General features: G+C 45.7%; 1 protein-coding gene across 6 annotated transcripts in view; it reads right to left on the bottom strand.

Moving 5' to 3' along the window:
• Nucleotides 1-24,042, bottom strand: part of PIK3C3 (phosphatidylinositol 3-kinase catalytic subunit type 3) — a 161,214-nt gene that overhangs the window by 99,014 nt on the left and 38,158 nt on the right. For all 6 annotated transcript variants that reach the window (XR_014787487.1, XR_014787488.1, XM_084832842.1 and 3 more), the window contains exons 11-16: nucleotides 19,055-19,209; nucleotides 16,156-16,246; nucleotides 10,602-10,669; nucleotides 8,640-8,745; nucleotides 5,654-5,770; nucleotides 1,746-1,877 (exon numbers count right to left, since the gene is read on the bottom strand). Coding sequence is in view for 4 of the 6 variants with exons in the window: in XM_084832842.1 (XP_084688968.1) it covers nucleotides 1,746-1,877; nucleotides 5,654-5,770; nucleotides 8,640-8,745; nucleotides 10,602-10,669; nucleotides 16,156-16,246; nucleotides 19,055-19,209 (669 nt within the window). In the remaining 2 variants the exon portion in view is untranslated. The remainder of the gene's footprint in view (nucleotides 1-1,745; nucleotides 1,878-5,653; nucleotides 5,771-8,639; nucleotides 8,746-10,601; nucleotides 10,670-16,155; nucleotides 16,247-19,054; nucleotides 19,210-24,042) is intronic.

Here is a 24,042-nt window from a genome sequence, read left to right as displayed (position 1 = left end):
CCCAGTCCTGCTTAAGACGATTACTGTCCATTCTTTTACTGAAGAACGCCGAAGACATTTAGCTTCCATATCTGCCTCCAAACATCTCAGCACTACTTAAAAGGGCACAATGAAATAACTGGAGTTGAAGAGGAAGAGGAAAAGGGCCTTAGACATCTTCTAAACTTAAGAAATGCTAAGGGAAGGAGAACTTCAAAGCAATTAGCTCTCCTCCCTTATTAACTTAGCAGTTCTATTTAAAATGCCCTTTCCAAAAAGACCTGATTTGCTTAGGCTGTGTTGGCAATTTATCCCTCATAAAAAGGGCAAGACAAAAATCAATTACTCTCTGCAAATAAATATATTTATCTATTTTACGTTATCCAGCCCTCACCCATTCTCTGCATCTCAAAGAAAAATGGCACAGCAAAAGGAGATAGGCCTGGCTCATACATTTCTCATAACACCATTCATTTTGTGCAGTGGGGGTATCAAAGATGTTCTCCTTCCCATGGCCACACGCAACACAATGTATGAGGTGGGAATGCTACACAGATGCCAATTCACACAAGTCGTAGAGTCTTTCCTCATACTCATGCATTACACTGGGTTGGATATCTGGATTTAGACATCCTTAAAGGAGACCCACTGAAATCAGTGGGACCTTAGTCAAGTCATGACTGAAGTTCCACTGATTTCAGTGAGTCTCCTCTACGTAGAACTAAATCTGGATCCAACCCATTGTGTGAATGTTCGAGGGAGGGACAGATGTTTGCTCCCCCAGGCAAAGAGGATCACTGGCCTAGGAAGTGGTACAAAGCAGGCATTAACGTTGAGACACAATGAGAAAAGTTAACAACAGGGAGAAAAGGGGGGAGAGGTGGTTGGAATAATTATGAAAATAATTGTGATGTTTGAGTTTCCCACCACTTACACTGGGTTGGCTCAAAAATGAGCTGAGCTATCCCACTCCGCTAGCCAAAGTAAAAATCCAAAACAAAAACCCCTTGGTTCATTTCCAAGTCAAATCTAATGTCCCCACACACCAAAGACAAGCGTTATTCCCACCCAACCCTCTAATGCCCTCCCCTTCTTCTTTAAAATCCAACTCACCCAGCAGGCATCAGTGGGAAGAGGCAATGGAAGGAAATCAACCGAAAGGGGCAGAGGTATTTCTCCCTGGCCAAATGTATGTGTGTGTGTGGGGGGGGGGGGGGGGCGCTGGTTACAGCCTTCCTTGCTATGCAATCCAATGAAGACACCATTCCAAACCTGTGTCTGTGAGGTAAATACGACTTTGGAGACTGGTGGCAGGATAAGGAGAAAACGGGAGGCTGAGAAAGGCTTCAGCACCCTCTCAACTACTTCCATTGCGAAATGCCTCCTCCTGCGAGCACTCTGCAGCAGAGAAGGGAGCTGTCAGACGTAAGTTGTGCACGGCTGCAGCATCCAAGTAGTTCAGCCCCCAGTTAGGCCGGGTTGGACCCTTCTGTCTGGTCCTTTCTGGGTTCTTTAAAAGGAACGGGTCCGATCATTCCCACTGCTCCTTTGCTCGTCTTTGTGTGTTTAATTAATCTGAACCACGGTGGGTATCCACCTTGTAAAAAGAATGATGGCATAAAAAGAATGACGGCATGTAAGTCTACCACCCTTGCAAGCAAACATCCACCAGCAATCCCCACCCGAGGACGCCAAAAATTCAACAGGCTGGCAGGCACATCCCACTCACGGGCAAAATGGGCTACAGGCAGGATCGGTGCCGTTACCTTAAAGAGTGTTGCTTTCTCCGGGATTATTCCTCTAATTTTCACCTGAGGCTCTAAAGGCAACGGAATGGGTTCAAAATCCGACAAGGTCATCTTCTCATTGTCTGCCAGGAGTGCCTGCAGTCTCTCATTCTAGAAATGGAGAGGGGGGCGAAGAAGGAAGGAAGGAAGGAAGGAAGGAAGGAAGGAAGGAAGGAACAATCCATTATGTGCAAATAAGAACCACCAGGGGCAGAAATGGGCAGAGCTCAGGCTTCTGGGGTCTACTTTGGGTATATTTGTTCGTTTGACTAAAACACCAGATCCGCTAACCGGAGTCTGGTGTAAAAGTGTGTGTGGGGGGAATTAAAGGCTTCCAAGCCCAGGAATTTGTTTTGAATATCGTAACTAAACAAGAGTTCTACATAAAAATCCACTCCTGGTTACTCCATGTTTTCTTCATTTCTGCAATATATTGGGGGGGGGGGGGGTTCATTTTATTGCTGCTTTACTTAAATAATTAGTAGTCAGAAATCCTTACTCATCAATTGCAAATTACTCAGTAGATCTATCTTCTAGCTTATTTCTTCTAGAGGAAAGGAATTTATATTGTTAATCAATGGGCAACACACCCACCCCCTGCCCTCGCCCACGTAATGAAAGCCAATTCACATGAGCCCCTATTCATCTCTTGATGATATGTCCGTCACTGGAGGTTTCTTCGGAGTTCTCTGCATAATAACTCCCAATCCTAAAGAGGCAACCGGCAGGACTGGACATATGACCGGACCTCCATAGGAGCAGCAAAAAGCCACAGAATTCAGCACTGGGTGCAAAACTTAGCTTCTTGAAAAATCTCACCATTTGTTTTTCTTTCTTTGTTTAAAGCGCTTTTCTAGACGTTACAATAATCAAAACGCCTGAAAGTATTCAAATGGGTTTCTTTTCAGAATTGATGTTTTACATTTGTTTAATTTAGATGGACTCTCTACGTGGCACAGAATGGAGAATTCAATAAAGATCAGAATTTATCTCAGTTGTTCCAAACATGGCAAATGAACTCCCCTTCCAGCCAGCCCCCTTGTAGGCTTTTAGCGGGAATACAAGGTACATCGGTTTTCTTTGACATTTGGTGTTGCTGGCTTGGCGGTTTGAACCGATCCACCAACACCCAGAAAAAGTTCTCATTTCTCTCTCTCTCTCTTTTGCTTTTTTTTTTTATACTGTACTTTTAGGTCTGTTTTTACATTTCTTTGTATACAAGGACTGCTGTGAGTTGTTTTCCAGAGATGAAATATAAGGAGGAAGTTCAGAAGGCTGCAACAAGGGAGAGGGCTTTCTCAGTGGTGGCCCCCAATCTGTGGAACAAACTCCCCGATGAGGTCCTCCTGTAACCAAAACGATTACCTTTTTGGCACCAGGTTAAGGTCTATCTCTTTTCCCAGGCATTTCGCAGCACATGATGAGTTTTAATTGGTCCTGGATGTGTCTTTAGTTATGACTAAGAGTTCAAAGTTGTTTTTAGTTATGTGTTGTTTGTGTATATGGTCTGTGTGCTTTTATGTAAATATCTTTAATTTTGCATATTATATACGTTTTAACTTCTGTAAACTGCCCAGAGAGCTTCGGCTATGGGGCAGTATAGAAACGTAATAAATAATAATATAATGCCAAGCCAAGGTGAATGTACAAAGGGTTTAAGTCAGGGCAATCAAACTTCTTTCAGACCAAGGACCAAATTGAATTTTGGAGAATCTCTCGGAGGTTACATTCCAGTGCTAGGCGAAGGTGAATGCAAAAAAGATAGGGCCAAATTACCTGCTTTATTTAAACACTTGTATGCACAACTCTTTGCAATGTGGTGCTCTAAGGATCAAAGTGTGCAGTTACAGTTCTCTAATCAAGTGTCTGCCCAGCTGAAATATTAAGTGCAAGGGGGACAAGGTGTCTGGCTTTTAGATCAGAAGGAACGTCATTCATTCATTCATTCACTCACTCACTCACTCACAATATTTATATACTGCTCCACATCACAGATTTCAGAGCAGTGAACAAGGTAAAAGAATAAAACCCCATAATTAAAACAATTAAAACATTTTAAAAGAACAGATTTTGAGCTTAGTAAACCGCGGCTGGCCACTCAGGGAAGGCCTCTTGAAACAGCAATATCTTCAGGAGGCGCCAAAAGCAATACGTTGGCGCCTGCCTGACCTCCAAAGGCAGGGAATTCCCAGGGAGGGGGCCACCACACTGAAGGCTCTTTTCCTGGTGGACTCCAACCGAGCCTTAGGTCCATGTGGAACCACCAGGAGCAAGCCCTTTGATGACCTCAGTGACTGGGCAGGTTGGTAAAGAAGAAGGCGCTCTCTCAGATATCTTGTTCCCAAGTTGTTTAGGGCTTTGTACAGTAGTACTAATACTTTAAACCTGGCCCAGTAGCGAACAAGCAGCCAGTGCAGTTCCCTCAGCAAAGGACATGAGAGGACCAGAATCTTTCCCCTGCCTTACTTCCCTGCGATCAGTCCCTCTGCTAGCCAACAAAGTGACTTTGTTGTTGTTCAGTCGTTAAGTCGTGTCCAACTCTTCGTGACCCCATGAACCACAGCACGCCAGGCCTTCCTGTCCTCCGCTCTCTCCCGGAGTGTGCTCAAGTTCATATTCATTGCATCGGTGATGCTATCTAGCCATCTCATCCTCTGCCGTCCCCTTCTCCTTTTGCCTTCAACTTTCCCAGCATCAGGGTCTTTTCCAGGGAGTTTTCTCTTCTCATTAGGTAGCCAAAATATTTGAGCTTCAGCTTCAGTATCTGTCCTTCCAATGAGCACTCAGGGTTGATTTCCTTCAGGATTGACTGATTTGACCTCCTTGCAGTCCAGGGGTCTCGTAAGAGTCTTCTCCAGCACCACAGTTCGAAAGCATCAATTCTTCAGCGCTCAGCCTTCCTTATAGTAACAAAGTGACTGGACACACGTAAACTCTTCTCGATGTTACAGAGGAAACTGGGGGGGGAGGGGGGACCAGAGGGACATGTGCCATTTTAGGAAGCTGTTGAACATTAAGGCTGCAATCCCACATACATTTTGCTGAAAGCAGACCCTATTGAATGCAGTTTACTCAGAAGTAAGTAAGTTTACTTACTTCTTAGTAAATACCCTGTTGGTGTCCCATCCTATGACAGCTGTCTAGGAGCTGAATCTGTTCAGGCCTTCTTCTCTCTATATACAAGGCTATGGTTTATGCCACTAACCCCCGCCCCCGGGACTGATGCAACTACTGGTCATGTTCTCTGCCAGCCGCATAGTCAGCACTGGTGTGAAGGGAGCGTATGTACTAAGAGGGATGTGTGAATCAGTAAAACCTGAACTCATCAAATTTCTCTGAATTCCATCTCGAAGCTTGTTCCAACTTAAGTCAGTATCTAATTGTGAACTTTGTTTTTTCTTTTCGCGTGGAAATCCATGGGTATTTTTCCAAATGTATGCATCAGTTGTGCGCATCTTTGAAATGAACATATTCTTCTCCCACTGATGAAAGCAAAAGCATGCATTTTGCTGGTCCACGAATCACACTGCAAGCTGAGAAATGTACAGATGTCGACTGTGGATTGCGTCTGAGTCTGTGCTCGATCCAAAAGGTGTGAACTAGGTAAATCCTGATCAAAAATGAACCGAAACGAATTTCTCATACGTTCGTAGGTACTAAGCCCTTCTTATATTAACACCAAATGTATGGCCACCAGAGGCATGGCCAGTGTGTCAGAACTGCGAGCCAACTCTCTCCTTCATGCATCAAGGAGATCTGAACAGATCTTCCGAGTCTCCCATTTCCAAACTCCGGAGTCTGTTGCTCTCAGCAAAACAGATGCACTTGCATTTGGAACTAACCAACAACCAAAGGAGGAAAACAATATGTCTTATTCTGCCATTTACCTTTTTCTTTCGATTTCCACTTTCACGCTGCACTGCTTTCATTAGATGGACCAGCCGATCTACAAACGTCTGCTGAGCGGCCAGCAAAGAGCGCATTACTCTGACAGACTTATCACCCTGGGTGAATTAGAAGAAAAAGCAAAATTACTCCTTCCTGCTATAATTATTTTGCCTCAAGTAGGCTTGTCGCAATTACCTCTCTCAAAGTGAGTAATAGACACCAACATTTACTCAAAAGGAATGTTTCTCTCCCCGCACCCACCTCTCTATAAAATTCAATCAACGTAGCAGATGGTTGGTTATCTGACCTTTCAGTATTTTTACAACTGTATCAACAACAATCATTCTAGAGGGGAACACTTGTATAACATAAGCCAATTTATACTAGAGGGGGGGGAAGAAAAATCCAAAGCCCTGACAAATCATAGAATCACAGAATAGTAGGGTTGGAAGGGGCCTATAAGACCATCGAGTCAAACTCCCTGCTCAATGCAGGAATCCAAGTCAAAGCATCCCTGACAGATGGCTGTACAGCCTCATCTTCAATGCCTCTAGTGAGGGAGAGACCACCACCTCCTTTAGGTCATTGGTTCCATTGTCGTATTGCTCTAACAGTCAGGACGTTTTTCCTGATGTTCAGCCAGAATCTGGCTTCCTGTAACTTGAGCCCAGTATTCTGTGTCCTGCACTCTAGGATGATGGAGAAGAGATCCTGGCCTTCCTCTCTGGGACAACCTTTCAAGTACCTGAAGAGTGCTATCCTATCTCCCCTCAGTTTTCTCTTTTCAAGGCTAAACATGCCCAGTTCTTTCAGTCTCTCCTCAGAGGGCTTTGTTTCCAGTCCCTTGATAATCTTTGTTGCCCTTCTCTGAACCCTCTCCAACTTGTCTGCATCCTTCTTAAAGTGTGGTGCCCAGAACTGGACACAGTACTCCAGATGAGGCCCAACCAGTGCTGAGTAGAGGGGAACTAGTACTTCCCAGGATTTGGAAGCTATACTTCTATTAATGCAGCCTAAAAGAGCATTTGCCTTTTTTGCAGCCACATCACATTGTTGGCTCATATTCGGCTAGTGATCGACAACAATTCCAAGATCCTTCTCGCTTGTCGTGTTGTTGAGCCATGTATCCCCCATCTTGTAACTGTGCATTTGGTTTATTTTTCCTACGTGCAGAACTTGGCATTTATCCCTATTAAATCTCATTCTATTTTCTGCCCAGCACTCCAGCCTGTCAAGATCACTTTGAATTCTGTTTCTGTCTTCCAGGGTATTAGCTATCCCACCCAATTTTGTGTCATCTGCAAATCTGATAAGCATTCCCTCCACCTCCTCATCCAAGTCATTGATAAAAATGTTGAACAGCACCGGGCCCAGGACTGAGCCTTGTGGTACCCTGCTCGTTACCTCTCCCCAATTTGAGAAGATCCCATTGATAAGCCTCTGGGGAGAGGAAATGCCTTTCCTCTCCCCAGAATTCCAAACAAACATATGACATCGTCCATCATTGCAGGGGAAAGAATGCCTGAACTGAACCTTACAAAATTGTGTGCATCCCTTAAGTTTACGTTTGTGGAAATTTGCTTTGTAATTCAGCAGCACAAGAATCTCCACTTTAAACAAAAAGAAAACAAAAACTTTCAAGTCTCTAGCCCTCATGGCTGCTGGATAGATTGTCCTCTGGGATGCATAAATGCTTTAGATTTCAGAAGGAGGGTGCTTAGGAAGATTCCCAGTCATTAGAGAGGGTGGCTTTATGCTCTGCATAGATCCTCATCCTTTCTCTGAGGGAGGAGAAGAAATGGTGCAAAATAAATCCAACAAAATAGGCAGAATTCCATTATTAATCATTTTACAAACGTTCAAGTTTTCAGCATTCAAGTACAGAAATTTTGAGGATTAAGCATGCAAAACTGAAAAAAAAACCCACTTATTTTTGCAAACTTCCCAAGAAGCTCTGCTGAAGGGTTTTATATAAATCTTTCAATAATAAAGATTTATATAAAATTTAATAATTTATATAAAATATATGAATTATTAAATTTAAAGATTTAATAAATATTTAAATTTAAATAATAAATTTAAAACACACATGCACACTTTTTTTTTTTTGGTTAAAATATCTACTCTGGGTTCAAGGGAGTAAGCAGCCTTTGAGGCAGGTTTGAACTAAGGCGATTCCTTCTTGATCAATCAAAACCAACCACCTCTACTTACTTTTCTATTACTATGATTTATACATTGTCTTCCTATATATTTTGATTTGATTTGAGTATCATATACCGAAGGCTATTTACAATGGGTTAGATGTATCTGAAGGACTTTGGATCCAACCCAACAGAAAACAGCATAAATGTGGAGTCTCCAACATGGTGCCTGTTGTTGCTGTGTGTTTTTTTTTTAAAAATGTATCTTAGGATTTAAAAATAATAATAATTACAATTGGAAGGCTACTGAAATGCTTCCCTCTTTAGTTTGGATGGTTTTGTGTTTGGAGGTCAGACTCCACTTCTGCCTCGTGCTTAGGTTCTTCGACAACTTACTTCTTTTTTAGTCTCACCACTTTGCCTTCTGAAAATGAGTGTTTTATGGCTACGGTAGTTATTTTATGAATGGGCACCCCTCCCCCATGGCAGCCATTTTGTGAGAATGCTCACAACACTCTCAAAATTTCAAATGTGCCCACTGACTCAAAAAGCTTGGGGACCCCGGCATAAATCATCATCAAAACGTCAGCAGAAAAAAAAAAATCACATGAAACCACATTTCTGGAAAGCTTGTCAGAACAACTACGTTCACTGCCATCCTCAAAACGGGCAGCGATGGAGTCAGGGGTACTGCTCTCCTGGAGTGTGTTCCACAACTTGGAGCACACACGCACTACACCTCCCAAAACAGGGAGGAGCGCTATGCCCAGAATTCAACCAGTAGCCAGTGCATTTGCTGGTGCTATTATGCTCCCGTACACCGCAAAATGAAAGGCGTCACCTTTAACAGAGCTTGACTAAACCTCCGCATGACATTCAGGTACATTTCGTGCGTCCTGGGGTCTCTCTGCTGAGTGTCCTGGTCTTCACATTCCACAATGACATACCTTCCATGGAACAGAAGAACAATCCAAAACTTAAGACCATTGGTGGATGCACAGAACCACAGCTCTGTCAGAAATAGCAAGACTGCAGGAGATTCCAGAAGGTAATTTTTAATCTGGCACTAATACAGCAAAATGGGAACATATATTTAAAGGATATCAGATGTAGGGCCTCTTTACACATTATGTGACGGCAAATCTGAGTTTGCCACTGAGAATACCCCCAACAGGGAGATGCAAGTGATCCCAGTTTCCCGATAATGTCTGTCTGCAAAACACAGCTGTCTCATTTAAGGTGTACATGTTTGACATGTACACAGGTATAAAACGTAGGGTGTCCCTGATTTCACATTTGAATCAATGGAAGGCCATCATTCTGCCATCCATACAGGACTGTGGATTTATTAAAAAATCAGACTAATACAGGTCCCTTTGTAGCTGAAATACATACAACATGTGCAGGAAGCAGAAATGCACTTTTGCGTTACGGGGACAATTTCCCAGTTGTTGCTTGCACATGCATACTGGTGGGGCTTCAAGCAAAGTACTATGGGCCAGAATACAAGATCCTGCCAGGGAATGGTATCAGGAGTTTGCTTCTCTCTGCCTCAGTGATTTCCCACAGTGGGCTGAGTGGGGGAATGAGCTCCTATCCTTCAGAATTCCTGTCCTCTCTTACACAAGGGAGGGGGGAATGGCTTGTGTTGCATTCACAGTATTGCAAGTGAAATGCCTGGGTTTCAAGGGTTACTATATCCACCCTCCAGCTGGATTATTTCTAGCCCCTGCAGAGGTGGGTCAGCCAAAACACACAACTGATCACCAGACATGAGAACTCATAGCTATGTATACTGGAGTCTTCGTTGTGACATTCAGATTTTGGCACTGAGAAATGGAGAAGTCTGGAAGGAGAAGAGGGAATTAATAATACAAAATAAAATAAAATATGTTTTAAATTATTGCTTATTTTTTTTAAAAATAGAAAGGATAAAAATGAAGAAAGGAAATAATAAAAACTATAAAAAACAAAAATGATTAAAAAATAAAAATATTCAGGCGTGAACAAATGCATGTTTCTGAGGCTGCCAAGGACAGATGGCTGGGTTGGGGTGGGTTGGCATGGTAGGGGAATAACTTTGTCAAGCTGTGCATGTCCACATACATACAAGTGCATAAAAAGATATTCTTTCTTTCTGCATCGGGCCTTCTTTGACATCCTCTCACCCTGACAGCACAGGGGAATCCCCTCATACTGGGCCTTCTTCTATTCCTTATCAGCACTCCACTACCAACCCTTTTAATCCCCCCCCCCTTGGCTTCGCCAGTTTTCTTTAATGCATATCCTCCTTCTTTTCCATTAATAAAATCAAGGTGATGTATATTGAAGTTCCCAAGTAACCTTCTTAGCTTCAGCAAGGTTGCTGCGTTATGCTCCTTCGAGACTACGCCCTAAGCCCAATCCATTGCTTCCCATCCTCTGGTGAATCTGCTATTACTATAGCTCCTTGGTTCTACAGGCTTCCCCTGTGTCCCCATAGTCATCAATGCTCAGAGCCCTGTCTCAGTTATCTCCCTGCGCTCAGACCCACATCACCTTTGCAGTGTTTCCCAGCTCTGAACCCAGACATGGATGGGGGCTTCTAGATCCCCTAATGTGGCAGGAGCCAAAGGGACTTTTGGCTTCCTTATTATTTACCCTCCTCCCTGGCTTTGTGGCACATCTGGAAACCTGCTTGCCGCAGCAGGTGAGAGAGGACCGAAGACTGAATTGCCAAGATCACCCACATGTGCTCAGCTTCCTGCTACCTCTGGAGATCGAAAGGGCAATTTCTGGGCAGCCACCCCTTCACCATACTTACCAATATAAGTAGTTAGCCAGTGTGGAATTCTTGCATGCTCGCGATATCAAGAACGTGCAAAGGTCTTGCTGAAAGTAAATGATTTAAAACAGACATTAGGAATTCCAGCAAAAATAGCCATATTTGCCTTCAGAGGAATGAAAAGCCCACCCTTACCTTGATACGTCCTGACTTTCGCAACAAGCAAAGGAAGATGGAAGGGGATAGAAATCACACGCACAGAATAGGATCAGCTCAAGTCATGCCAGCTACAGACTCAGAGCTTTCCTACATGAGGCATTTGTTGTGTGCTTATCATTCCCTATTCATGGTTGGTTATGGGTTCTTTAGTCGACAGTGTGACCCTCCAGTTTTGCTTCTATTTGTCCATGAGTTTTTTTAGAGCAGGGAAAATGAGGTATTATTTCTGATGGGAGAGAACACACTATTCCCTCTTGTGCATTTACACTACTCTGTCGTACCACAGTGCCACCTAGAAGTTATGTAGCAGAAAAACAGGAAAGGAAACGCTCTTTGTGTAGTGCCCAGATGTCAATTCTGCGACGAGACCGAAAGTAGATGCAGCGGATTAACAGCCTCGTGTAGAAAAGCCCTCAGCCTCCTTCTTCCCCTCATGTGCTCTGTTTCATTGCCTAGTTTCTAGTTTGCAGGAGAACATAATCTGGTTTGCAAATTTTTCCTCAAAAAATCTGAATGGGAAAACTATGATGTGTGCTGGCCAGCAAACCTGAACTGCAAACCAGCTTCGAGCCATAAACTAATAATGCCCGACCTCCGTCACATCTCCATTAAGGCACAGGTATGGTTAGGGTGCTGCTTATTTCTTTATTTGCATCAGTCAGTTACTTCACTGGACAGCATCAATTCCGAGAACTTTACCTTTTAAGGCAGGAGTTACGTCTTTCTCTCCCTAAAGGAAAGTACGCACTAGGATTTTCCTGCTGGGGATCAGAGGCAAGAAAACTCTTCTTGCGCCTCTCTATTTTGTGTTTCTCTTGAATCTACTGCAGGGTCCTAAGACTGTTCTCGGGTCTTCACGTTCCCACTCTGGTGGAGCTGGGTCCAGCCCCATGAAATAGCCCTGTGGCTGGAGAAACTAATGGTCAGCTATGGTCAGAGTTCTATTCCCAGTTCTTCGTCTAATCCTCGTCTCTCCCTCCATTCTCTCAGCCCCTTCTCTCCGGCTTGTCCTTCCTCTTCCTGTCCTTTTATTCCCACCCCACTTAGCTTCATCGCTGGCAGCTGTGGCTCCCCCCACAAGCTGGCCCGGCCCACAAGTTGCCGGCGCCCCAAGATGTCATCATCCAAATTAATTCCATATTCTTACTCTGTTTATCCCCACCTCAATTTCCCTCAGGTTCCTCTGCTGTCTCCCTTGTGTCCATTTTTAAGACAGCACAACCCCCCGGGCAGGGAACTGTCCTCTCATGGCCCTATATAATTGAGGATGCCAATGATAAATGGCAACCATAATATTATTATTATTATTAAATTTATTAATCGCCCATCTGGCTGGTCACCCAGCCACTCTGGGCGATGTACAGCGTATAATAAAACACTTTTAAAACAATAAAATTCTACAATAAAAACGTTTTCTAAAATACCCTAACCCACCCCAAATGCCTGCCTGAACAACCACGTTTTTAATGCATGACGGAAGCTCATTAAAGAGGGGGCATGGCGGAGTTCCCTAGGGAGGGAGTTCCACAGGGTGGGGGCCATCACAGAAAAGGCCCTCTCCCTCGTCCCCACCAGTCTAGCTGTCCTGGCTGATGGGACAGAGAGAAGGCCATCCAAGGCTGATCTTGTTAAGTGGCCTGTCTGGAGGCGCTCCTTAAGATAGGCTGGGCCGGAACCATATAGGGTTTTAAAGGTCAAAACCAACACCTTGAATTTGGCCCGGAAAACAACTGGTAACCAGTGCAACTCCTTCAGCACTGGAGCGATGTGATCTCGCCGGCGGCTGCCTTTAATCAGGCGAGCCGCTGCATTCTGTACCAGCTGCAGCTTCCGAACCGTCTTCAAGGGTAACCCCACGTAGAGCGCATTACAGTAGTCTAAACAAGAGGAGACCAGGGCATGTACTACTGATGGGAGCAGATGGTAGGGAAGGAAGGGGCGCAGCCGCCGTATCAGATGGAGTTGATACAGCGCTGTCCGGCTCACAGCTGACACCTGAGCCTCCATGGACAGCTGGGAGTCCAAAATGACCCCCAGGCTGCAGACCTGGTCTTTCAAGGGTAGCCATACCCCATTCAACACCAGGTCAACATCCTCCAGCCTCCTCTTGTCTCCCACCAAAAGTACCTCAGTCTTGTCAGGGTTCAGCTTCAGCTTATTCCTCCCCATCCAGCCACTCACCGTCTCCAGACATTTGGACAGGGATTCTACGGCCAACCTTGGTGAAGATTTGAATGAGAGGTAGAGCTGCGTGCCATCCGCATATTGATGACACTGCACCCCAAACCTCCTGATCATAGCCCCCAGCGGCTTCACATAGATGTTAAATAGCATGGGAGAGAGGATGGAACCCTGTGGCACCCCACATGTGAGTGGCCACGGGTCCGAAACCTCCTCTCCCAGTGCTACCCTCTGGTACCTGCCAGAGAGGAAGGACTGGAACCACCGCAATACGGTGTCTCCAATGCCCAACCCCTCCAGGCGGTCCAGGAGGATACCGTGGTCAACGGTATCAAAAGCCGCTGAGAGGTCGAGGAGAACAAGGAAGGAGCATTCACCCCTATCCAGAGCCCTCCTCATATCATCTACCAAGGCGACCAAGGCTGTTTCTGTCCCATGCCCAAGCCTGAAGCCCGACTGAAATGGGTCTAGATAATCAGTTTCTTCCAAGTGTGCCTTCAACTGCATCGCCACCACCCACTCAATCACCTTGCCCCAAAATGGCAGATTTGAGACTGGGCGAAAGTTGTTCAGGATCCAAGGAGGGCTTCTTTAAGAGCTGTCTTATCACTGCCTCCTTGAGGGCTGATGGCATCACTCCCTCCTCAAGGGAGGCATTCACCACCGCCCTGATCCCCTCATCCAGTCTCTCTCTGCAGCTCATAATGAGCCAAGATGAGCAAAGATCAAGTAAGCAGGTGGTCGGCCGTATCACCTTGTCCACTTCATCAGGAGGAAGAAGCTGGAACCGATCCCACAAAACCAGTTTGCCACATGCCGCCTCTTGCTCACTAACTGTATCCACAGTGTGCAGAGTAACACACCTAATCTGATCAATTTTATCTGCAAAGTGCCTTGCCAAGGCCTCACAGGAGGCCTTAGAATTCTCCAGTGGTTCAGGAGCCACAGGACCGACCAGGCTCCGGGCCACTTGGAAAAGCCTCCTGGGACAGCACTCTGCAGACCCTATAGAGGCAGCATAATATTCCTTTTTTGCTGCCTTCACCGCCATGTGATAGGCTGAAGATACAGCTCTAGCCCATGTCTGATCGCCTTTGGAGCGAGACTTCTGCCACTGGCGCTCTAGCCATCTCACCTCCTGTTTCAGGGCTCGTAGCCGTGGATTAAACCATGGTGCAGTCCGAGCCCTGTTCAGGGGGAGAGGGCATTTCGGAGCCACTGATCTAATGCCCCAGTGATTGCGGCATTCCAGCCACCCACCAGGGTCTCGACCGAGTGGCCGTTGGCGTGCCCCAGAGAATCCCCAAGCGCATTCAGGAATCCATTTGGATCCATAAGATGCCTGGGGCGGACCATTTTAATGGGTCCTCCACCCCTGTGGAGGGGTTGTGGAACCGAGAAGTCCAACGTCACCAGATAGTGATCTGACCATGACAAGGGGGTGGTGGATATACCCCCGACTTCCGGATCACTCCCAGCTTCTCCAGAAACAAACACAAGGTCTAGTGCATGACCGGCTACATGGGTGGGCCCAGTTAGAATATGGTGCAGCTCCCAGGAAGCCATGGTCTCCATGAAGTCCCGAGGTGCTCCAGTGAGGATGGCCTCCGAATGTACATTGAAGTCCTCCAACACCAATAAGTTAGGGGACTGCACACGCACATCAGAGACCACCTCAAGCACCTCAGCCAGGGAGTCAGTCGTGCAGCGGGGTGGACAGTACAAGAGCAGAATCCCCAGACTGCCCTTCGGGCCCAACCTCCAGTACATGCACTCAGCAACCTTGGTCACCCGGAGAGGGGGTCTGGTGAAGACGAAGGACTCTCGGTAGATAACCTCTCTCCCTCCATAATAAAGCAGAGCATGCAACGTGAGGGCAGCACTAACCTAAACCTTAGTTTCACAGTCTGGTTTTACATGTGAACCAACCCACTGTGAAGACTGGCTTTCCATTTCTCCCTCAGTTCTTTATCCCTCCCCTCTCCCCTCCCCGTCTTTCTTCTCAGCAGCTAGCTTTTCCTACGGGCTGGGATAAGGGAGGAGCACGGATAACAGACACTAAGAAGAGACCCAAGGGGAGATGAAAGAACTGAGAAGACCCAGACAACAGTTCCTCCTCCTTTGTATGTGTGCAAATTTTATCTCCTCACCTTTTCTCTGCCTGTTCAGGGGAAGATTCAGAATTCTCACCAGCAGGAGCCCAGCTGATGCCTGGGGAGTGCAACATGAACTTAGGCCCTCGGCTATCCTTACAATAACCTTGTACGATAGGGCCCCATATTATTACTCCCATGATACAGATGGGGGTTGAGGCTGAGAGTTGGTGGTTTAGGAACATAAGAACACAAGAAGAGCCATGCTGGATCAGACCAAGGCTCCATCTAGTCCAGCGTTCTGTTCACACAGTGGCCAACCAGCTGTTGACCGGGAACCCACAAGCAGGACAGGAGTGCAACAGCACCCTCCCACCCATGTGACTGGTGTACAAAGGCATACTGCCTCTGATACTGGAGGTAGCATGTAGCCATCAGGAAGCCATTGATCAAATTCACTGATCTATGAATTTGTCTAACCCCCTTTTAAAGCCATCCAAATTGGCGGCTGTGGTGAAACCCCATGGTAGCAAATTCCATAGTCCAACTATGTGCTGTGTAAAGAAGCACTTCCTTTTCTCTGTCCTGAATCTCCTACCAATCAGCTTCACAGGATGACCCCATTGGGTTCTAGTATTTTTGAGAGAGGGAGACAAATGTCTCCCTCTCCACATTCTCCACACCATGCATCATTTTGTAGGCCTCTCTCATGTCTCCCCTGACCCTCCTTTTCTCCGGTGAAACAATCCCAGCTGTTGTAACCCTCTCATAGGGGAGATGCTCAGTGCGGAAAAGGGCAACTAAAACGATCACTTTTTCCAGCTCTACGATATCTTTTTTGAGGTGTGGTGACCAGAACTGTACACAGTATTCTAAGTGTGGTCACACCATAGATTTGTATAGGGGCAGTATGACATTGGCAGTTCTATTCTCAGTTCCTTTTCTAATTATGCCTAACATGGAGTTTCCCTTTTTTATAGCAGCCGCCCACTGGGCTGACATCTTCATTGAGCTGTTGAGGCAAGAACTGAACCAGGTATTTTTCCAGCCGCAAAGCACATCCTCGGAAACTTGACAGTCGCTTCGGATGTTTGACTTACCTCCAGATTTTCACCATCAGCACACTCCTTTGTTTTTGCTGTAGAAGGTGGAGAAGATATGAGCGGGAGTGGACTGGTGATTATTTGAGAGCTGAGAAAAGCAAACGGAAGTGGTTTATACATGGATCTGAAGGCATTCGCATACAAAGCAGCTTTATCCTGAACCAAACACTCAGTCCATCCGGCCCAATATGATCTACTCCAGGGGTGTTGAACCTCTTTCAGCCTGAGGGCTGAAGCCCATTTCAGAGAAACTCTCAGGGGCCGCACTCCAGTCATGGGCCAGGCCAAAGACAAGAAGGGGCGGAGCCAAGAATACCAGCACGTTTTAGCTGAAAGCTCTTACTGACGGTGATTCTGTCAGGTCCCGGTCAAAATAGATTTTTAGATTACCAAGATGAAACAAAGCCACTCATACAAAAGGATGACAGTTCGTTGACAGAAAATAGATATAAGGAATAAATATGCAACGAAAGCTCACACCTCTTTTCAGTTGACAAAACGGTTCTCTGCCACACTGTTTGTTTTCTGGAGGCCCCCAACACAGTACGACAACACGACAACCCATGGGTCTACAACAACCCACATTCAAGCCAGACTCAACCTTATATCCACATATATTTCCCTTAAATAGTTACGTTTATATTTTCCTTTTAATATCTTATCACTTTTATTAATTTCTCTCATTTCTTAAATCTTACTTGATTTTTGTCAATAAAGGTTGCTTCCCTCTATAACTTCTCTCCCTGCTCCTAGTAGATAACCTTGTACACTTCAGACACCACAACGAACTCTTGGCCTCTTTCGAAATGTAACAAACATGAAGCAAACAGAATGCAAGTTTGACCCTGAAAGTAACATGAATTGTAAACATCCTGAGTGTGCCTTATTACCCAAAACATTTAAGTGCCAATGAAGAACATCATGAAATGTAGAAAGGTTAAAAAGGACATATGCACACCATGTCATGTGCATATGAAGTATTCTAGCCCAGGTCAGGAAAGGGGGGAGAGTGAATGGAGAATGAACGGCTTTATTGCACGAAGGCCAAATGGGGATGCTTTGGTATGTGCTGAAGATTGCCAAAGTATCAGTTACAGAAGATGGAAACGGTACTTTATGACCACGGAAACAACCTTGGGAAATGTTGGGGAATCAGAAAGATGTGCCAATTTGTCAATCCTGGAATTTGGGACGTGATGTATTATCAGCAAAGAACATGTCGAACCCCTCTTTGATGCCGTAGGCCCCCCCCAAAAGGAAAAAGGGTATAAACTCCCTGAATCTGCCATTGTTCAGGAGGAGGGGTGTGGTTGCATCTGGATCACTGTATGTACACATACCAACAGTACCCTCGATCCACAGGACATGTATTAAGTGCTCTGGCAACCATGTGGTGAGTATTTGTTGGGTAGAATTCAGGGAGAGGATTTTACTGTCCAAGGCATAGAAGAGGCACACTTTTATCTTTGTACTGTCATACTCACTGTCTGGAGGCTTGTATACAAGACAGCAGGATCTGGATAGCGCCTGGCTGACAGTGTATACCCGTTGCACAGCGGGCCGGCTGCAGAGTGGACTGAGCCGGGAGTTGTGTAACAAACGGAGACTAACTATATACTTAGTCATTTAATGCACCATATTTGGGTAACTAAGTTTGTAACTAGGAGGCATGCAACCTCTTAAGCCTCAGAGAGTGTGTAACTCTCTAAGGAGGTTTTACTTTTGCTTATTTCTTTTATTTCAATCAATCTTTTCTTTCATCTACACTGGTGTATGCGTGCATCCTATCCCCACCTTGTAAGATCCCAAACCTCTCAGCCTGATCAACTGAGTGGTCCAGGGTAAATTAAATTCATATTTCACACAAGGCACTTGAAAGATGTAGCAAGCAGCTACATCTTTTTTACTCTAGAGTAAGTGCAAGGGCCCTTATCTGGACTGGGACCTTGGGGGGGGGGCTTTAACCCTTCCACCCCCCACCCCCCTGCTGCAGCCTTGATCTAGATTGGAGGAGTCGTGCCTGCAATGGATACTCTTTCAATACCACCACCTTCAGAGGCATTTCTGGGAGCGAAGTGAGAGAGGGCCTTGTCAGTGGCTGCTCCCAGGCTGTGGAACTCTCTGTCAAATGAAGCTAGACTCGTTTCTCCTCTGCTGTCCTTCCACCGGCAGGCAAAGACTATTTTACTCAAGCAGGCCTTTGACGTGTAAGCGGGTCTGTTGGGCTGGGTGCAGTTTTTATTCTGTTATTGCTGTGTTTTTATTGTATTTTAATGCATTAGTTCATTATTGTTTTAATCCAGTTTTATTTATGATTGTAACCTGCCTTGAGTGCCATTTTTCTTGGTAGGAAGGCAGGGAACAAATCAAATAAATAATAAAAAATATTGACCCATCTGATATAATGTATCACTATTTGGCAATATAAATAGAAGTGGGGGGTTGGTGGGGAGGGGTTGGGTCCAGACTGCAGTGGGAGGAACAGTTAACCCGCACTGACATGCTAGGGTCCTGATCCAGATCAGGAATGCCCTGAGTTTACTCAAGAGTAAAAAAAGGCATAGCTGTTTGTTCTGTTCTTAAAGTAATGTGTGACTTGATCCTTGGGAAACTAGGCAACCCTATGCATGTTTGCTCAGAAGTAAATCCAATCAGTTTCAATTGGGCTTACTCAGTAGTAAGTGTGTTTAGGATTGCAGCCTCAAACATGGAAGTGGAAATGCAAGATATAAGCCTAATTACGTAATCATTTCATAAAAAAACAGGAACGATTCAGGCTCAAAACACTTCGAAAATGGGTTATCAGCCGGAAAGGAGGGAACGCTATCTAGGCTGGAGGGTGACTAGTCAACCCTGCAAGACTTCCCATCCACCTGCAGAGGAGCCTCTCATCTACCTGTCTATTTCTGCAGCACTCGTCCCAGACGCAGCCATACTTTCCGACATGGAGCCCTGGCTGTCCTTCTTGGTTGGTTCCAGTCCGTTCTTGATGTCTTCAAAGTTTTCGTATTTCAGTGCCTGGACGAGCTGCAGCAGGTACATCAGGAGATCCTGAATAGGGAAGGGTGGGGTGAGGGGTTAAAGCCAGTTCATCAGAGATGCTGCTGGGAGCCCAACATTTCTGGAAGCCAGCCTGTTTTAAAAATCAGAAAGAGGGTGGGCCAAGGATGGATGCAATGCCGGAGAAACAGGGAAGGCAACGAGAGCACAGGGACCCAGAACGAAGTCCCCAGGGATGGGAGTGGGAAATACAAAGGTAATCAGGGACTCCATTGTAGGCTGGCCCTACCATCAGGCAGAGTGAAGCATCCACCTCAGGCAGCCAATTAAGTGAGTCACGAAAAAGCAGCAAATTGTTATTTAATTTATTGTTATTGGATTTGTACTGCCATGGATGGGAGAAGATGTACTTGTGGGATTTTATGCCTCCGGTGCCAAAAAGACTTGGCTTTGGGCACAATACTTTGATGAGGGAATGGGGAGTTTTGATGAGGGAATGGGGCAGAGAGCCCATCTGCTGCCTCGCCTCAGGCCAAAAAATATCTTGGGCCAACCCTGTTCCATTGGGTGAGGGATAGATGGGAAAAGTGGCATAGAATCAGTTCTTCAGGAGATTCAGAGAGAGAGAGAGAGAGAGAGAGAGAGAGAGAGAGAGAGAGAGACTGACTGACTGAGAGAGGAGGAGGAGTGTTTGTGTGGAAGTCGTCAGGTCACAAGAGAATCAAGAATGCAACTGGCTATCAGCAGAACCTTCCATGCCGGTTAAGCATCTCCGCCCTCCTCATACACAGAAACGTATACCACACACCACACACATGCTCCTCCAAAACCCTGGAACAGGTCACTGTAGAAAGAGGCGACACCACTTTGTGTCCTCACAGGTAACCCTGTGAAACATACCATAGATCTGAGGATGCCCAGGAAACCCCCACTCATGCACACAAACAACAATGGGGCACCAATTTAAAAAGGGCTGAGGAAGGCAAGAGATTTCAGCTTCATTCTCTCCCCTCACACCTTAATTAAAGGGATTTATGACTTCGGCATGTATCCTAAGAACAGGAAGAAAGCCAGACTATGAAGCATGTGGTCTTCGATGTCTATATACTAATGCCCAGAGTATGAGAAACAAACAGAACGAACCTGAACTCTTAATACAAGAGGGAAATTATGACTTGATATGGGTAACTGAAATTTGGTGGGATGATTCCCATGACTGGAATACAGCAACTGAAGGATATAACTTGTTCAAAAAGAACAGGAGGAACAGAAAGGGAGGCGGGGTTATACTGTATGTGAAAAATACATATCTCTGCACAGAAATACAGGAGGATGAGCTTGGTAGCCCCATCGAGAGCATCTGGATCAAAATAAATGGAGCAAAGAATAAAAGGAACCTGGTGGTCAGAGTCTACTACCAGCCACCCAATCAAGGAGAAGACGAGGATGAAACTTTTGAAAAGCAAATAGCTAATGTTTCAAGGAAGCATGATGTAGTAGTAAAGACTTCTACAAAGACTTCAATTTCCCCAAGATTTGTTGGGAGACAAATTCTGCAAAACATGGCCTCTCCAAGAAATTCCGGACTTGCATTGCGGATAACTTCCTCCTACAGGAAGTAGAGGAAGGAACTAGAGGATCGGCTATCTTTGACTTGATCTTAACCAGCAGAGATGACTTAGTGGATAAAGTAGCAGTTACAGCAACTCTGGGGGAAAGCGAACATATTATACTTGAGTTCTAGGGATATACGAAAGCCTTACCTGGCTCCGTTTCGGGGCATCCGTGGTGGGAGGGAGGCGCTCCATCCCTCCCCCTGGAATCCTCCCTGGCTAGCTTCGCTCCGCGGCAACTCCGCAGAGCCGCCGGCCAGGGCCGGCCGTAGCCTGAATTCCGGCCGTTGCCGGGCTGCTGCAGCCACAAATGGCAGCCGCTATGCAGGCCAGCCGTGATAGGCTACGTAAGTATTTATGTAGCCTATCATGACAAAAGGCAGCCACGCCAATGGCGGCCGCTACGCCATTTGCGTGGCTGCCTTTTGTCGTGATAGGCTACGTAAATACTTACGTAGCCTATTATGACAACAACAGGGGCGCAAATGGCGTAGCGGCCGCCATTTGCGCCCCTGCTCTTTGCCGTGATGGGCTATGTAAGTACTTACGTAGCCTATCACGAAGAAAGGCAGCCATTCAATGGCGGCCGCTACAATGGCCACCATTTGTGGCCACAGCAGCCCGGCAGTGGCCGGGAGACCAGCCAGAGCCACCGCTGCATCCACCGGCCGCATCCGCCACCAGGTACGCTCCGTACCGGGGGGATTCCGTGGGGGGGGGGCAGGCCGTTCCGCCACAGATTCCAGGGGGCCGGATTCTAAAGAATCCAGCTTCACTGGAGTCCATAGCAGAATTCTCTGACATGCCTATTGACTTCTTTGTTCTAAAGGAAGCAAAAGCTGAGTGTAGCCAAGCGCATACCCAGGATTTTAGGAAAGCTGATTTTAATAAACTCAGAACAATGATCAGTAAGGTCCCATGGCAAGCGACGCTAACGAGAAAAGGAGTCCAAGATGGAAATTCTCAAGGCACAATTACAAACAATTCCAACAAGAAAAGAAGGTGGAAGACAACAGAAGAAGCCAATGTGGCTTCACAAAAAAAGGGTAAAAAGCTTAGAGATGACCTGAAAACAAAAAAAAGCACACATGTAGGAAGTGGAAGGAAGGCCAAGCAACAAAGGAAGAGTACAGGCAGGTTGCACAGAATTGCAGAGATGGCGTCAGGAAGGCTAAAGCTGAGAATGAGCTGCAGTGAGCAAGGGATGCTAAAAGCAACAAAAAGTCTTTCTTCAGATAAAAGACAGAGGAAAGTAAATGGTGGTTCAACTATTAAATAAGGATGGCAAAATGGTAAAAGATGACAAAGAAAAGGCAGAAGTGCTCAATTCCTACTTTGGCTCAGTCCTCTCCCAAAGGAGGGTCTATGAGACCCCTGGCAAAGGCAAAGTACAGGCTGAGGGGCAGGATCGCAGCTTGAGATCGATAGGCATATGGTACCTACTTGCTCTGAATGAGTTCAAATCTCCAGGGCCAGATGAACTGCATCCTAGAGTAATAAAGGAACTGGCAGAAGAGCTCTCAGAACCGCTGTCTATTCTCTTGGAGAAATCATGGAGGACGGGTGAAGTGCCAGATGATTGGAGGAGGGCTAATGTTGCCCCTATCTTCAAAAAGGGTAAGAAAGAGGAACCTGGGAACTAGAGACCAGTCAGTCTGACATCAATCCCTGGGAAAATTCTGGAGCAGATGATAAAGCAATCAGTCTGTAAGCACCTTGAAAACAATGCAGTGATGACTCGAAGCCAACGTGGATTTGTCAAGAACAAATCCTTCCAGACGAATCTGATCTCATTTTTGGATCAGGTAACCTCCCTTCAGCAAAGGAGATTGTTACCTTGTCATGGTGCTGGAGCTTGAGCATCTCAATGACGTCATGAGCTAAACCGTGAAGGGACACCCAAGACAGGAAGGTCATGGCAGAGAGGTCAGACTAAATACGATCCCTGGGGAAGGAAATGGCAACCCACCCCAGTATTCTTGCCATGAAAACTAAATGGATCAGTACAACCAGAGATACGTCGGTATACCATCGGAAGATGGGACTCCCAGGTCGGAAGATGGTCAAAATGCTACTGGGGAGGAACAGAGGATAAGTTCAACTAACCGCAGATGTGATGACGCAGCTAGCTCAAAGCCGAAAGGATGGCTAGCGGCCAACGGTGCTGGTGGTGAACAACGAATCCGATGTTCAAAAGATCAACACACCATAGGAACCTGGAATGTAAGATCTATGAGCCAGGGCAAATTGGATGTGGTTATTGGGGAGATGCCAAGATTAAATATAGACATTTTGGGTATCAGTGAACTGAAATGGACTGGAATGGGCCACTTCACATCAGATGACCACCAGATCTACTACTGTGGACAAGAGGACCACAGAAGAAATGGAGTAGCCTTCATAATTAATGAAGGCTAATTTATCATAATTAATAATAAAGTGGCTAAAGCAGTGCTTGGATACAATTCAAAAAATGACAGAATGATCTCAATTCGAATTCAGGGTAAGCAATTCAGGGTAAGTAATTCAACATCACAGTGATCCAAATATACGCCCCAACCACAGATGCTGAAGAAGCAGAAGTAGATCAATTCTATGAGGATCTGCAGCACCTACTGCACAGTACAACAAAAAGAGATGTTATTTTCATTACAGGAGACTGGAATGCTAAGGTGGGTAGTCAAATGACACCTGAAATTACAGGCAAGCATGGTCTGGGAGAACAAACTCTCACCCTACCTATTCAACCTGTACACAGAACACATCATGCAATGTGCTGGGCTTGATGAAGCCAAGGCTGGAGTTAAAATCACTGGAAGAAACATTAACAATCTCAGATATGCAGATGATACCGCTCTGAAAGCGAGGAGGAGTTGAGGAACCTCATGACGATGGTGAAAGAAGAAAGTGCAAAAGCTGGGATGCAGTTAAACCTCAAAAAAACCAAGATTATGGCAACCAGCTTGATTGAGAACTGGCAAATAGAGGGAGAAAACATGGAGGCACTGACAGACTTTGTCTTTCTAGGCGCAAAGATTACTGCAGACGCTGACTGCAGCCAGGAAATCAGAAGACCTTTACTTCTTGGGAGGAGAGCAATGACAAATCTTGATAAAATAGTTAAGAGCAGAGACATCACACTGACAACAAAGGTCCGCATAGTTAAAGCAATGGTATTCCCCGTAGTAACCTATGGCTGCAACAGCTGGACCACAAAAAAGGCTGAGTGAAGGAAGATAGATGCTTTTGAAATGTGGTGCTGGAGGAAAAT

Source organism: Heloderma suspectum, chromosome 2 (assembly GCF_057233095.1).
Source record: "Heloderma suspectum isolate Gila_16-S chromosome 2, 16-S_ref, whole genome shotgun sequence".
Classification (NCBI taxonomy): domain Eukaryota; kingdom Metazoa; phylum Chordata; class Lepidosauria; order Squamata; family Helodermatidae; genus Heloderma; species Heloderma suspectum.
Note: the sequence above shows the minus strand (reverse complement) of the source record. Positions and strands in the feature narration are given on the sequence as shown.